A 15,257-nucleotide genomic window follows, 5' to 3' on the forward strand; every position below is an offset into this window, starting at 1 on the left:
TCTCTTTCATTTGAAAGGAAGTCCTGGAATGAGGGGGCATAGGATGAAGATGAAAGGGGACAGGAGTAACCTGAGGAAATACTGCTTCATAGAAAGGGTGGTGAATTCGTGGAATGACCACGTGGTGGAGATGAAGACTATATCTGAATTCAAGGAAGCTCTCTACGTAAGAAGAAGGGATAGTAGATGGCATGGATGGGCAGACTGGATAGGCCACATGGTCTTTTTCTGCCTTCAAGAACAATTCACAGTCATTAACACACCAAACCTGAACCTTCCTATTTCGGACACCCTAACAATTCTTGGAGTTACCATCGATCGAAACCTAACACTTGAATACCACGCAAAAAATACAACCAAGAAGATGTGGAAATTAAAACGAATAAGACCTTTCTTCCCAAGGAATGTTTTCCGTAACCTGGTACAATCAATGGTGCTCAGTCATCTAGATTACTGCAACGCACTCTACGCCGGCTGTAAAAAGCAAATAAGCAAGAAACGTCAGACAGCCCAGAACACTGAAGCTAGACTCATATTCAGCAAAACAAAATATGAAAATGCTAAGCCACTACGAGAAAAACTACACTGGCTCCCACTTAAAGAACGCATCACGTTCAAAATTTGCTCCCTAGTTCACAAAATCATTCATGGAGATGCACCAGCTTACATGTCAGACCTGATAGACTTACCACCCAGGAATGCCAAAAGATCATCCCGCACATTCCTTAATCTGCACTTCCTCAACTGCAAAGGTCCAAAATACAAACTAATGCGCGCGTCAGACTTTACCTACTTGAGCACACAGTTATGGAATGCATTGCCGAGCAAATTAAAAACGATTTACGAATTAATTAACTTCCGCAAACTACTGAAGACCCATCTCTTTAACAAGGCTTACCACAAAGATCAACCAATGAGAATATACATAACTCCTCCACACATAGGTAGAACTGTCTTATAATATCTGCTTGTTATACTACTATCATGACTGTTCATTATCATATTGCCAAAGATTCTTCTGTAACACTAAATGTCTATTTTTATTATATTTCCATTACTCATTGAGCATGCAAAGAGGTGGGAAAATGTGGGATACAAATGCAATAAATAAAAATAAATAAATTAGCAGTAGCCAGATGTGAGATAGCAGTGCACTGGGAGGGAACTCACGATAGAAGAAGAACAGGACAGTAGGCCATGACAAATTAGTTTAATGGAAATACTTACTGATAGAAGATGAGATAGATATGACACAAAAGGGGAAGAATGGAGGATACTGAGAAAGATACTGAGGATCTAAACAACAAGATAATATAAAGGAAATGATAAAAGGATCAATTGGGGAGAGAGAAAACGGCTAGTAACAAAACATATACAGGGGTGATACTATGGGACATGGGAACTGGAAAAGCAAAGTGAAACATGAATAAATGGGAGCTGTGACAAACTGGTATAAGAACCAAGGCTCCAACCATGTAAAGAAGTTTATTGGAAATTGTGGATTCACGAATGATGGTTATACAATGTATTTTTATGAAAAATCAATAAACATTTCAGAGAGAGCGAGAAAAAAACCCCAAGAGCATTTATGGCTGGTTGTGATAGGCAGGACCATCCAACCTGGCTCTCACAAGTGATAACTTTTAACACTCTACTTTTATTTCCTGTCCTTGAGCCTGGCTTGCTTGTGGAAGTCATCTGTGTGCTAATGTCTCTTCCTTTTCACACAGGCAAGTTTGACGGCCATTCAGGAAGAAATGAGGCGAAGGAAAGATGCAGAAGAAGACAGCAAATCATCTCCTGATGGTGAAGCTGAGGCCACTTCTGGAGATAGTATTAAAGCATCAGTTAAAGAGGGACCTGAAACAGCCAAGGTTGGCCAGAGTGGGAAGTATCCCTTGATCATGCCCAAGGGTTTGGTGCTGACTCTGAAGCCTGTGGCAAGTCGCTTCTCCAAGAGGGCCTGGAGGCAGAAGAGATCTTCCATTCTGAATCCTCTTCTCATGAAGCCAACTCCTGCTGTGCAGTCTGGGCTGTGTTCCACCAACATCCATAAAAATGTAGCCAAACCCATTGCTGCTGAGGCTCCTTCCAACAGAGCAATTCAGCCTGCCACGGTCATGCAGACTGTGTCTAGCCCGCAGCCCCTAAGCATCTCCTCAGCAGTGGGTAATCTCTCAGTAACTGGCTCCCAGCCTGCGACTTTCCAGCCAAAAATAATGTTGCCCATGTTGGCTAGCACAAGAGTTCGTAAACCATGTATTAGGAGAGGACAGAAAAAGAAAATGGCCACAAAAGCGCCCCCTGTGCTGAAAACCACCCCCTTGACTCATCCAGCCCCCGTCATCTTTACTGTCCCAGCTGGAACTGTGAAGCTGGTGAGCCTTGGTGGCGGCTGCAGTGTAATTCAGTCTGTAAACACTGGCGCAAACAGAACCACACAGGGAATGCCAGTTACAACTGTCCTGGTGAACACCACCACTTTTTCATGCCCGTTAACCCAGCCCCTTGTCACTTCACCGCTGTTTGTATCCAGTAACCCTCTGACAGTTCCTATCATGGCTCCCCAAGCTGTGGTAGAAGCTCAGTCAACTAATGTTAAAAATGTTTGTCCTGTCACTGGGGGTGAGGTTTCCCAGCTGCTATTAGAGTCTAAAATCAGTGGTTCAGTCCTAGACTCCTCAGTTCCTGTAGAGCAGTACAAAGAGGAACATAGCCCAGGTGTTCTGGATGGAAGCAGAGATGAGGTATCAAAGGATGATTCTGATGTGGTAGTGAAGACTGAGAAGGAAGAATACCAGCCATGTACGGGACAAAGACTGATTTGTCCTGCTTCAGAGGAACAGGTGGCGACAGAGGAACTGATGAAGTCCGATTTGTCAGAGGAGGTCCTGGAGAAACAGGGCTCTGCACAAAAACGGATACAGCAGCAAGAGTGTCCCCTTCGTAATGAGAAAGAAGACTTGGTTTTGGACATTGAGAAGGAGTTAGATGTTGTGACTCCTCAGGAAGGCATGAGTAAGCAGGAGGCAGAAATAAAAACAGAAAATGCTGTAGTTAAGGATCCTGTGGAAGTTCCAGCCTCCAAAGAGAGGCAGAAAGAGGGGACAAATGAGACAGAAAGATCCAAAGGGCATAGTGAGTCTACCAAGAGCATGCCCGTTTCAACAGATGCAGAACTAGAATTAGATGCAGATTTAGGAAGCCCGGCTGGAAAACCAGAAGATAGCTCCAGCGCAGATGGTCACTCTGTAGGGACCCCAACTGGCCCCGAAACTGGGAGAGAGAAGGAGGGACAAGACGAGGAGGAAGAGGAAGATTTTGATGATCTTACCCAAGATGAAGAGGATGAGGAAATGTCTTCTGCCTCAGAAGAGTCAGTGCTATCAGTACCTGAACTTCAGGTAAGGAGGATACAGGTAAGATGCAATGTACACACACTTAATAATGATGAAGAGACATGTAGGGTGCACACATGCATGTCCAGTAACCATAGGATGCACACAAACATACTCAGTAATTGGAAGGCCATGCATAGGTGAAAGATCTCTCTACAGATGGTTCCACTTGTGATTTATCCTTCATAGGGGTCTAGACTCTTCCAAGGCAGTTTATTTAGTCTCAGCTCAATAGACATTGCAAGTTAATGTCCTTTCCCCAGGTTGCTGACAACACATCAAGAAATGGCTTGATCTGTGCCTCAGTTGCAGATCAAGGATTAGGATCAAGTCTTACCCCTTATACAATTCTTGGTGTGTTTTTTTTTTTTTCACTCTGAAGGAGACCATGGAGAAGCTGACATGGTTGGCATCAGAGAGACGCCTAAGCCAGGAAGGGGACTCTGAAGAAGAGAATTCTCAAGAGGAGAACTCCGAGCCAGAGGAAGAGGAGGAGGAGGAGGCTGAAGGAGTAGAGAACTTGCAGAAAGATGAGGAAATGGTGGATGAGGTGTCTGAAGACTTGGTCAAGAAGATTTCATCTGCCTGTGCTTCTCCCAAAGCTCTTCCAGAAGTGGAGAGCAACACCACCCCACAGGGTGAGTTTCAGCCACCCCACAGCTCCACATCCCTAACCTGAAAAATCCCATTTAATAATAGGGTTCTGCCTTTCAGGAGACAGAAACAAAGGGGCTTGCAAAGGCAGAGGCTCCCACCGAGCCCGGAGTAAAAGGGGACGAACTCGTGCCAGCAAAGACACCTCGAAGCTCTTGCTACTGTATGATGAGAATATTTTGCAGAGAGACCCCCTGCGAGACCAGAAAGACTTGGCCTTTGCTCAGGCTTATCTCACCAGGGTAAGCAGCTGCTCCTCAGTGTATGAGGTGCACCTCACATTTTCCTTGTCCTAAATACATTATTAACCTCTAAACCCTCCATCTGTTATGTCTGTCATGCCCTAGACCACCTCAGATTGTGGTTTCTGTAGTAAAAATACATGTTTCTGTTTTGTTCCACCAGACTAGTCCTGATGCATGGGTTTTGTCACCCTACCAGCAGATGGAGGTACGGTGTCTCCATCAGCTAGGATGACTTGGCTTCTGGGGTAGTAGACTAGTATCTTCCACAGTTGAGCATGGGTGTTAGTGGATGGGTGTGGACTGGTGTATACTTGTCCTTCAGCCCAGTGGCAATAGCTAGGGGATCTGGACCCCCCCCCCCCCCCCAACTGTTGTCACTTCTACTTGGCACGTTTCATGTCCAGGAGCGCTCCTGGTTTATAGTCTTGCATGTAGGAGCAGCAACAGAGCTTAAATAAAGTAAAAGAAAAGAGTATCAAGAAGACCCAGGAGAGACGCAATTCCCACATGTGGGACCAGAAGCAGCCAGAAAGGAGGTAAGTCCGGATGGCTCCCAGTGACACTGTACTCTGGTAAGTGGATGGGCAGAGCACAGTAGGTGCTGCTTGGCCTATGTGAGTTCCCACGGCAGGATCAATGATATTGGCCTATGCTGCATGTGCAAATGGAAGCCTTCATTCTTGCTGGCTGGGTTCACATCAGGCTGTGCAACTTAGACTTAATAACTACATTTTCTGCTTATTTACAACCCAAACTTTTACTGACTTCTGCTCAGTCTGTGTTGAGGTACCAGTCCTCAATTTTACTCGGAACTTCTTCCATTTAATTTTGGCTGGAGGAAGGAAATGTTATCTCCCCTAAATAACTCTCCTCATGCTCTGATATTGGAGCTGGATCCTTATTTACATCTATCCTTCCTCTGGAACAACCTGCATCAGTTGGACCATCCAAGGATATCAGAACCAGAAACTCTAAAGTTCATACCTGCAATCCTTGAGTTAAAATTTTTATTTTAACTACATAATCTACTTCTATAACTCTGAATCTTTTAGATTCCTTAAAACTAAAGGAAACCTATGCACTGTCTCCAAGAATTTCATATAGAAGTGCTAAGTGCAACCATTTGTTTCTCTATTTGATGGAAGACTTTGATCTCACAGGCCTGGTCTGAATTTACAACTTTAAAAGGTCTGTTCTTTCAGCTATTAAAGCCTTAACCCTGCATTGCCAACTAAGAAGACTGCTGATCCACAGGGTGTACTCCAAAGAGTGGATTGCAGCGCCACGCAGTGAAATTTTGGCTAACTAGCTTCTGACACAAAAATGTGTCAAGCAAGCATCCCAGTGGTGTGTGGGAGAGGAAACCATAACCCCCACAAACCAAAAAGGCAAAAGTGCAAGAGGTCAAACACCTACATAACAGTACTTAAAAGATCACCTCAATGTCACACCAAAGCTACCCACAGCACCCCCAGACCACCCTTGGGAACTATAGGACTGGTGAATGCCAGATCAGCTGCTAAGAAATCCTCGGTGATCCATGATGCCATAAATGAACAGCATCTTGACATCCCAGGAATAAGTGAAACCTGGTTAGATGAAAGTGGGGGTTTACCACTGGCTGAACTATGCCCAACAGGTTTCAACATCCAACATCAACCAAGACAAGGAAGACAGGGTGGAAGGGTAGAAGTCTTGATTCGGGACACAATTAAACTGCGCAGAATATCCATCCTCCAGCTACATGGATCAGAATCTCTTTTAATCCAACTTGAAGAGGAGAAGCCAATCTGGCTGCTCATGATTTACAGAGCACCTCATAACAACACATTATCTGTGCAAGAACTCCTAGACCTGATTACTCAAGTGACCCTGAATTACCCTAGGCTGGTGATCATGGGAGATTTCAACCTACACATCAAAACCACAGATACCACCACAGCTGCCTTTCTGGACACAATGACAGCACTAGGATTTATACAGGCGATCAATTCTCCAACCCACGGAAAGGGTCACATACTAGACCTGGTATTCTACAAAGGGGTGGATATCCCAGAATTCCGGGATAACAGTATTGAAATAACACCCCTATCATGGTCAGTCCATTTTCTAATTAAATTCTCCCTAAGTGACCACCTGAAACAAGTGGCACCTCACAGAGTTTGGAAGGAGATCAGAGACAAAAAAATGCTGACTGCTGAGAATCTCCTAAAGGCCTTGGACTATCCACATGTAGATGACAACAGTGGCAGAACAAGTTGACATGTGGAATACACACTTAGCCAAGAACTTAGAGATAACAGCACCACTAAAAAAGGTCTTATGCCCCACTCACAAACGCTCAGCTTGGTTTTCTCCAGAACTTCGGATCCTTAAACGCGAAGGACGAAAACTGGAAAGGAGATGGCGCAAATCTCACCTGGATGAAGACAGGCTAATCTGCAGGAAGCACATGGCAAAATACCACCAAGCCTTAACAGCAACCAAAAAACAGTATTTCTCTCAGTGTATTCCACATGCTGCCAATTCAACCAAGCAGCTGTTCAGTATAGTAAACAGCCTACTGTAACCCTCATAACAAAAGCAGCCTGCCCAGTCTAAACTGAACTGCAGTGATTTTGCTGCATACTTTGCCAACAAAATTAAAAGTCTCCACCTGTCGGGTTCTCAAGACAGAACCGGAATTCGTGAGCCCTTGGACCACTGCCGAGCAGCGGCAGGCAAGACCACCCTGGACCCGGATACAAGGAAGAACAGGACTGGAACTCTGGACTGGAGTAGCGACAGAGGCAGCCCAACTGCAACAGGCAGAACAGGAACAACTTCACCTGCGCTTGACCACTGTTCCTCAGGAGTTGAGCCCCTGAGTGCAGGTGGCCGGCAGGACTTGCAGGACAGGGCAGGAACTGAAGGCCCAGAGGACTCCTCCGGATCTAGGATACCCGAGAGCTGCTTGGCTGGGTACTAGACTAGGACTGAAGACTGCGCTGAGCCACTAGGCAAGACCACAAGACAGACGAAGCAGACAGGGTACACACAAGGGCTAGGCAGAAGCAGGGCTCGGATATACAGACAAGCTTGGCTGAAGCGGGATTCAGGAAGGCAGACAAGCCTGGCAGAAGCGGGCTTCAGAATAAGCATACAAGCTTAGCAGAAATGGGGTTCGGGATATACATACAAGCTTGGCAGAAACGCGGTCAGGATATCCAGGCACAGGGTTCAGGATAACACACAAGCTGAACCAAAACAGGGTACAGGATATACACATCAGCTGGGCAGAAATAGGATTCAGGATATACACGCAAGCGGGGCAAGGCAGGGCTCAGGATAGACATACAAGCCAGGAAGAAGCAGGACTCAGGAGATTGACATGAGCTGCTCAGAAGCAAACAGTAGAATAGCCCAGAAACTAGCAGCGCCGTTGGGCAGGCGGCAGACAGTGCAACAAACCAGGGATACCAGAGTCTTGGGGCAGGCAGCAGTAGCGTACCAGGAACTAGCAAAATCTAGGGCAGGCAGCAGACAAAAGCATAACCAGGGAAAACAGAGTCTGAGGGCAGGCAGAGGACAGGGGAAAAAACCAGGAACTAGCAGAGTCTTTGGGGCAGGCAGCAGGCAATAGAGTAAACCATGAATAGCAGGCTAAGGCTGAAGTTACAGCAGCTCCACACACAGCCCGGGAAGTAAACCCAGGCTGAGGCTTCGGTAGCTCCAAACACAGACAGAGAAATAAACCCAGGCTGAAGCTTCAGTAGCTCCAAGCACAGACAGAGAAATAAACCCAGCCTGAAGCTTCAGTAGCTCCAAACACAGAGAAATAAACCCAGGCTGAAGCTTCAGTAGCTCCAAACCCGGACAGAAAAATACCCCAGGCTGAAGCTTCAGTAACTCCAAACACAAACAGGGAACAGACAAAGGCTGAAGGTTCAAACACAGACAGAGAAATAAACCCAGGCTGAAGCTTCAGTAGATCCAAACATAGACAGAGAAATAAACCCAGGCTGAAGCTTCAGTAACTCCAAACACAAACAGGGAACAGACAAGGCTGAAGCTTCAAACACTGAGTAAAGCAGCAGAAGGACTAGCAGTCCACAGACACCACAAGCAGAGGGGCAAGAGCCCAGAGCAGGAAGGACAAGAGCCCCAAGCAAGGCTAAGTAGCAGCGCAACAGGACACTGACTAACCTGGCGACCTTTTGGCAATGCAAAGGCTCTGACTGCAAGTACAACACTTCCTATAAAGGCACTCCCTGATGATGTAATCAACTGCAGGACAGGAGCAGGGAACACACTACACCAAGGAGAGGCTTGGAACACATAGGAAGAACTGACAGGAGCCATCTTGGAAGCTGGCACAGCACAGGCGGAAGCCATCTTAGATGCTGGCTCCCCAGAGAGGCATAGCCCACACAGGGGCCATCTAGTGAAGTAATCAGCACACAAGGCAGAAACAGAGCTAACAGAGAAGCAAACAGAGGCCACCAGAATGGTAAGTCTGAGGTGGTCACGGCCGCAGACGTGACACCACCGGGATTTACAGGCAATCCCACCCAGTGCCCAACCAGTCAATCAGGGTGCAAAAACTCGCCCCCTCCTAACAGAGATAGATGGAACACTTTTAACCTAATGACAGAGGAGAGAGCCTTGACAAAATCCTAAGACACCTTCGACCAACTACCTGCTCCCTCGATCCCTGCCCATCAAAGATAGTGCAGCAGGCAAGTATGGGCCTTATAGAAGGCGCCACAAAAATTGTGAACACCTCTCTTTCTAATGGGCAACTACCAACAACATTAAAAAGGGCAGTGGTTCGCCCTCTGCTGAAGAAAAACAACCTTGACCAGGACAAACTTGAAAGGTACAGGCCAGTATCCAACATCCCGTTTCTAGGGAAACTAATAGAACAGTTTGTGTTCAACTTAATGAATGGCTAGAAAAGAGTAACTGGCTAGATCCATGTCAATCTAGATTTAGACCCGGTTATGGAACAGAAACAGTCCTCGTATCCCTGCTAGATGATCTTCACAGAAACCGAGACAAGGGATTTGCCTCAATGTTAGTACTGCTAGATTCCTCAGCAGCTTTTGACACTGTGGATCATGATATCTTGCTAGCACGACTGACAGAAACAGGTATCAATGGAACAGTACTTGCCTGGTTCAGATCCTATCAGGCAACAATCCATAATGTTTGGCAGCAACCCATCACCACCATGGACACTGACCTGCGGGGTACCACAAGGATCGATACTGTCACCTATTCTGTTCAATATCTACCTCAAGCCACTAGCTGAGCTGATTCAGTCAATGGACACTCAGTTCTACATCTATGCGGATGATGTGCAGCTACTCATACCCATTGAACCTGACTTACCTACAGCCTTGAATAAACTGAGCACTTGTCAAACATCAATTCAAGAATGGGCTAATCACAAGAAACTTTGCCTGAGCTTCTCTGGGTCCGTAACACAAGTGGATACATACCTGACATCAAAATCCCTTTTGGGAAGTATGAACTCCCCCTCAAATCACAAGTCAGGAACCTTGGAGTACAGTTAGATTCAACACTTACTATGATTCCCCAAATCCAAGCAACCTTCAAGAGCTGCTTCTACTATTTGCGACAGCTACGCTGCCTCTCTCTTTACATCAAGAAGGTAAATCTTATCCCAGTTGTGCATGCCATGGTAACATCAAGACTGGATTACTGCTATGCACTATACAATGGTCTGACTACAAAGGGCTTGCACCAGCTCCAGTTGATTCAGAATGCAGCAGCAAGACTCATAGAAGGTTGCAAGTGATGTGACCCCATCACACCATTTTTGCAAAAACTTCATTGGCTACCACTACAATACAGGGCTAAATTTATGTCTGATGTTCAAGGCCCTGAAAGGAAATGGCCCCGAGTATCTGAAGAATAGGATGATCCTCCACACACCGCCAAGGACACTAAGGTCCTCCCAAGGACTTTCACTAACTACACCCTCTCCAAAAGACATTACATGATGTGATACCCGCAAGCGAGCCTTCTCCGGAGTAGCCCCCACACTCTGGAATGCATTGCCTGAAAGGCTCCACTTAACACAAGACCACCTCTACTTCAGGAAGCAGGTGAAAGCTTGGCTCTTCAACCAGGCCTTTAATGGAAGAAGTAACTAACTTGTTAGTCTCACTCACACACACAAGGATTGACTCGGGCTGTACATACTGCAGCGGGACATGTTTATCCACTCCTACCCTAGCTGAGATAATATTTAACCATCTCTCTGACCTCACGTGCAACTTTCTTCAAATCAATCACCTTACTTTCTAATTCTTCCTACGTTCTTATCCACTCCTACCCTAGCTGAGATAATATTTAACCATCTCTCTGACCTCACGTGCAACTTTCTTCAAATCAATCACCTTACTTTCTAATTCTTCCTACGTTCTTACTCATCTATATGTTACAACTTTGCCTCACTACCAATTATAATGTTTTAGTACATATTAAATTGTGTTGTCATTGCAAGTAGTTTACCATGCCATACTTTGTATTGTTGTTCGAATATTTTTACTGCTCTAATTGCCTATTGCTCATGTTTGATCTATTCTTACTGAACACCACCTTGAGTGAATTCCTTCAAAAAGGCGGTAAATAAATCCTAATAAATAAATTCATTGACTCTGAAGGGAGAGTTCCCCAGTATACAGTAAGCCTGTGCTTGATCAAGAGAAAGTAAATACATGAAATGATTACCCAAGCATTGGAAACCCTAGGGGGAGAGAGCATGTCCTCAGAAGACTCTATCCTGGAGGACTCTCAAAAACTCATGTGAGCTTTATGCCTGTCCCGTCATTAGGACAATGATGAGAGTAGCAGGACATACTCCGTATGCAGGCTTGAGAGTGGGCAGACCAATGAAAAGGCTTTATTTCATAGCCCTGGATGTATTTCTAATCTCCTCCCCTCCATCATGTCCTCCGAGTCTGTTGACGAGGCTGTCTCCGCTTACAATGCCACTCTCTCCTCTGCTCTGGACACCCTTGCACCATCCACCTCCCGTCCCACAAGGCGTACTAATCCCCAGCCCTGGCTGACCCCTTGCATCCGTTACCTTCGCTCCTGCGCCCGATCTGCTGAACGCCTCTGGAAGAAATCTCGCACCCATTCAGATTTCCTTCACTACAAATTCATGCTATCCTCCTTCCAGTCCTCACTATTCCTTGCCAAACAGGACTATTACACCCAATTGACTAATTCTCTCAGCTCTAACCCTCGTCGTCTCTTCGCCACCCTTAACTCCCTCCTCAAAGTGCCCTCCGCTCCCACCCCCCCGTCACTCTCTCCTCAATCACTGGCTGACTACTTCCGCGACAAGGTGCAAAAGATCAACCTTGAGTTCACTACCAAGCCACCTCCTCCTCTTCACCCTTCAACCCTCTCCCTCAACCAACCAACCCAGACCTCCTTCTCCTCCTTTCCTGATATCTCCGAGGAGGAAACCGCCTGCCTTCTTTCCTCCTCAAAATGCACCACTTGTTCCTCTGATCCCATCCCCACCAACTTACTTAACACCATCTCTCCTACTATCACCCCCTCCATCTGTCATATCCTCAACCTCTCTCTCTCCACTGCAACTGTCCCCGACACCTTCAAGCATGCTGTAGTCACGCCACTCCTCAAAAAACCATCACTAGACCCTACCTGTCCCTCCAACTACCGCCCCATCTCCCTCCTACCCTTCCTCTCCAAGACACTTGAGCGCGCAGTCCACAGCCGCTGCCTTGATTTTCTCTCCTCTCATGCCATCCTTGATCCGCTTCAATCCGGTTTTCGCCCTCTTCACTCGACAGAAACAGCACTTTCTAAAGTCTGTAATGACCTGTTCCTTGCCAAATCCAGAGGCCACTACTCCATCCTCATCCTCCTGGATCTATCCGCCGCTTTTGACACTGTCAATCATGACTTACTTCTTGCCACACTGTCCTCATTTGGGTTCCAGGGCTCTGTCCTCTCCTGGTTCTCCTCCTATCTCTCCCACCGCACCTTCAAAGTTCACTCTCATGGATCTTCCTCCACCCCCATCCCCTTATCTGTTGGTGTTCCCCAGGGATCGGTCCTTGGACCCCTTCTCTTCTCAATCTACACCTCTTCCCTGGGCTCCCTGATCTCATCTCATGGTTTCCAGTATCATCTCTATGCTGATGACACCCAACTGTATCTCTCCACACCAGACATCACCGCGGAGACCCAGGCAAAGGTATCGGCCTGCTTATCCGACATTGCTGCCTGGATGTCCAACCGCCACCTGAAACTGAACATGTCCAAGACCGAGCTTATCGTCTTTCCACCAAAACCCACTTCTCCTCTTCCTCCACTTTCTATCTCAGTTGATAACACCCTCATCCTCCCCGTCTCATCTGCCCGCAACCTCGGAGTCATCTTTGACTCCTCTCTCTCCTTCTCTGCGCATATCCAGCAGATAGCCAAGACCTGTCGCTTCTTCCTCTTTAACATCAGCAAAATTCGCCCTTTCCTCTCTGAACACACCACCCGAACTCTCGTCCATGCTCTCATTACCTCTCGCCTGGACTACTGCAACTTACTCCTCACCGGCCTCCCACTTAGCCATCTATCCCCCCTTCAGTCTGTTCAGAACTCTGCTGCACGTCTCATATTCCGCCTGAACCGATATACTCATATCACCCCTCTCCTCAGGTCACTTCACTGGCTTCCGATCGGATACCGCATTCAATTCAAGCTTCTCCTTCTTACCTACAAATGCACTCAGTCTGCTGCCCCTCACTACCTCTCTACCCTCATTTCCCCTTACGTTCCCGCCCGTAACCTCCGTTCACAGGATAAATCCCTCCTCTCAGTACCCTTCTCCACCACCGCCAACTCCAGGCTCCGCTCATTCTGCCTCGCCTCACCCTATGCTTGGAACAACCTTCCTGAACCCTTACGCCAAGCCCCCTCCCTGCCCGTCTTCAAGTCTTTGCTTAAAGCCCACCTCTTCAATGCTGCGTTCGGCACCTAACCCTTACCGTTCAGTGAATCCAGACTGCCCCAATTTGACTGCCCCTATCGGACCGACCGTTCACTTGTCTATTAGATTGTAAGCTCTTTGAGCAGGGACTGTCTCTCTTTGTTAAATTGTACAGCGCTGCGTAACCCTAGTAGCGCTCTAGAAATGTTAAGTAGTAGTAGTAGTAGAAAGAAAGACTCAAGTCTTTCCAAAGATGACACCTTGGTCTCTGCACTATCTCTGTGGAAGGTGGTACTACACTCGAAGATACACAAATTGTAAGGATTGAGACTGAGATAAATAGGCAGTGATTTGCTATGGTCTAATGGTGAGGGCTTGACTGTACTGGTCACAAAGTGACCATGGTGGAGACTGGTCAGAAAAAGGAAGTAGGCATAACCTTTGTGGTGGATTCACTTCATTAGGGCTTCAGCAAATAATGTGGCCACAGTGGCTCTGGAACTGGACAGCGAATGGCTTAGCTAGCTCCCATTTTGGGAGAAGCTCCTCTGTGGGGAGGAGTTAGAAATGGTAACAAACTATCAAGTCAAAAGGTCAGATCCCAGGGCCCTTTATGCTGTGCTCAGAACAAGGGTAGTTCCAGGATTCTAGAAAGTACCATCCAGGTCAAGCCCCCTTTGTTCAGCACAGCTGTTTATCAGAGGGAGGAGAGACGACAGGGTCAGGAGCACAGGACATTTATGAACAGCACAATGAATGTTCAGTAGTCCACTCTCCAGTAGTTCAGATAAGGAGTGGACCAGAATTCATCAGATCTTTGGGTTCTGGATATTATAAGGGGTCTGTCCCATCTCATTTTAGATGCCCTTATTGTCTCCTGTTTTCATTCTCTAATAGAAGCGGTAAAATCTGCCTTGGCTCACCTACTAAGATATAAGTATGGTGTTTCCTGTACTCAGGAGTGGGGCTGGGGACATAAGTTCATTTTCAATGCCTGATTGTCGGGAAGATCCCCTCCCCAAAACACTTTTTTCTTATGAGCTGCTATTGAACAGGTGAAGCTAAGAAAGAGACATTATTCTCCAGAGATGATAACCCTCTTGCAAGTTTGAAAGTGTTCCACATCTCTGGGAAGTTTTTGATGAATAGTGGCAGTGGAGAGCAGTGTTGCCCGTTCGTGCTTCAGTTTCCCTTATTACCACTTTTTTGCAGGAAGACTTTGAGCAAGAATTGACCTTAATCTCCCTGAAGTTGCAAGTAGTAGCAATTGCATCTACAAAGGCTCAACATAACAAGGCTTACCTTTGACATACACTGTATTTTGTGTTTTCTGTGGGAGTCAAACATCTTTGTCCTCCTTTGAGATCAGTAGTTAAACTTAAGACTTAGCCATACTGGGTTAGACTAAAGGTCCATCTAGCCCAGCATCCTGTTTCCAACAATGGGCAGTGCGGGTGACAACTTTTGGCAAGACTATATGGTGCTTAACTCCTGGGATAAGCAGTGACTGGCCCTAGGGCAACCTTAAATACCATTTATGGACTTCTCTTCCAGGAATCTGTCCAACCCTTTTTTAAATTCATCTACATTAACTGCTTTTACCACTTTCTTCTGCAAAGAGTTCTTGATCTTAACTATACTTTGAAAGAAGAAATATTTTCTTCTATTTGTTTTTAAATGTGCTACTGCTTATCTTCACAGAGTGCCCCATAGTCTTTGTACTTTGTGAAAGAGTAAAACAGTTACTACTACTACTTATCATTTCTATAACGCTACTAGATGTACGCAGCGCTGGACATAGAGACAGTCCCTGCTCGACAGAGCTTACAATCTAATTAGGACAGACAAACAAGACAAATAAGAGATAAGGGAATTTACTAAGGTGGGAATGATAAAACATGGGTACTGAACAAGTGAGTAAGGGTTAGGAGTTAAAAGTATCATCAAAAAGGTGGACTTTTAGCCTGGATTTGAAGATGGCCAGAG

At 46.3% G+C, this 15,257-nt stretch overlaps 1 protein-coding gene across 4 annotated transcripts in view; it reads left to right on the top strand.

Annotated features, from left to right (window-relative positions):
* Positions 1–15,257, top strand: part of LOC115457632 (GON-4-like protein) — a 98,867-nt gene that overhangs the window by 71,486 nt on the left and 12,124 nt on the right. For 3 of the 4 annotated variants that reach the window (XM_030187137.1, XM_030187133.1, XM_030187136.1), the window contains exons 20-22: positions 1,731–3,419; positions 3,781–4,036; positions 4,113–4,294. In XM_030187137.1, coding sequence (XP_030042997.1) covers positions 1,731–3,419; positions 3,781–4,036; positions 4,113–4,294 — 2,127 coding nt within the window. The remainder of the gene's footprint in view (positions 1–1,730; positions 3,420–3,780; positions 4,037–4,112; positions 4,295–15,257) is intronic. The other variant, XM_030187134.1, reaches the window with a different exon arrangement.

Source organism: Microcaecilia unicolor, chromosome 14, assembly GCF_901765095.1.
Source record: "Microcaecilia unicolor chromosome 14, aMicUni1.1, whole genome shotgun sequence".
Classification (NCBI taxonomy): domain Eukaryota; kingdom Metazoa; phylum Chordata; class Amphibia; order Gymnophiona; family Siphonopidae; genus Microcaecilia; species Microcaecilia unicolor.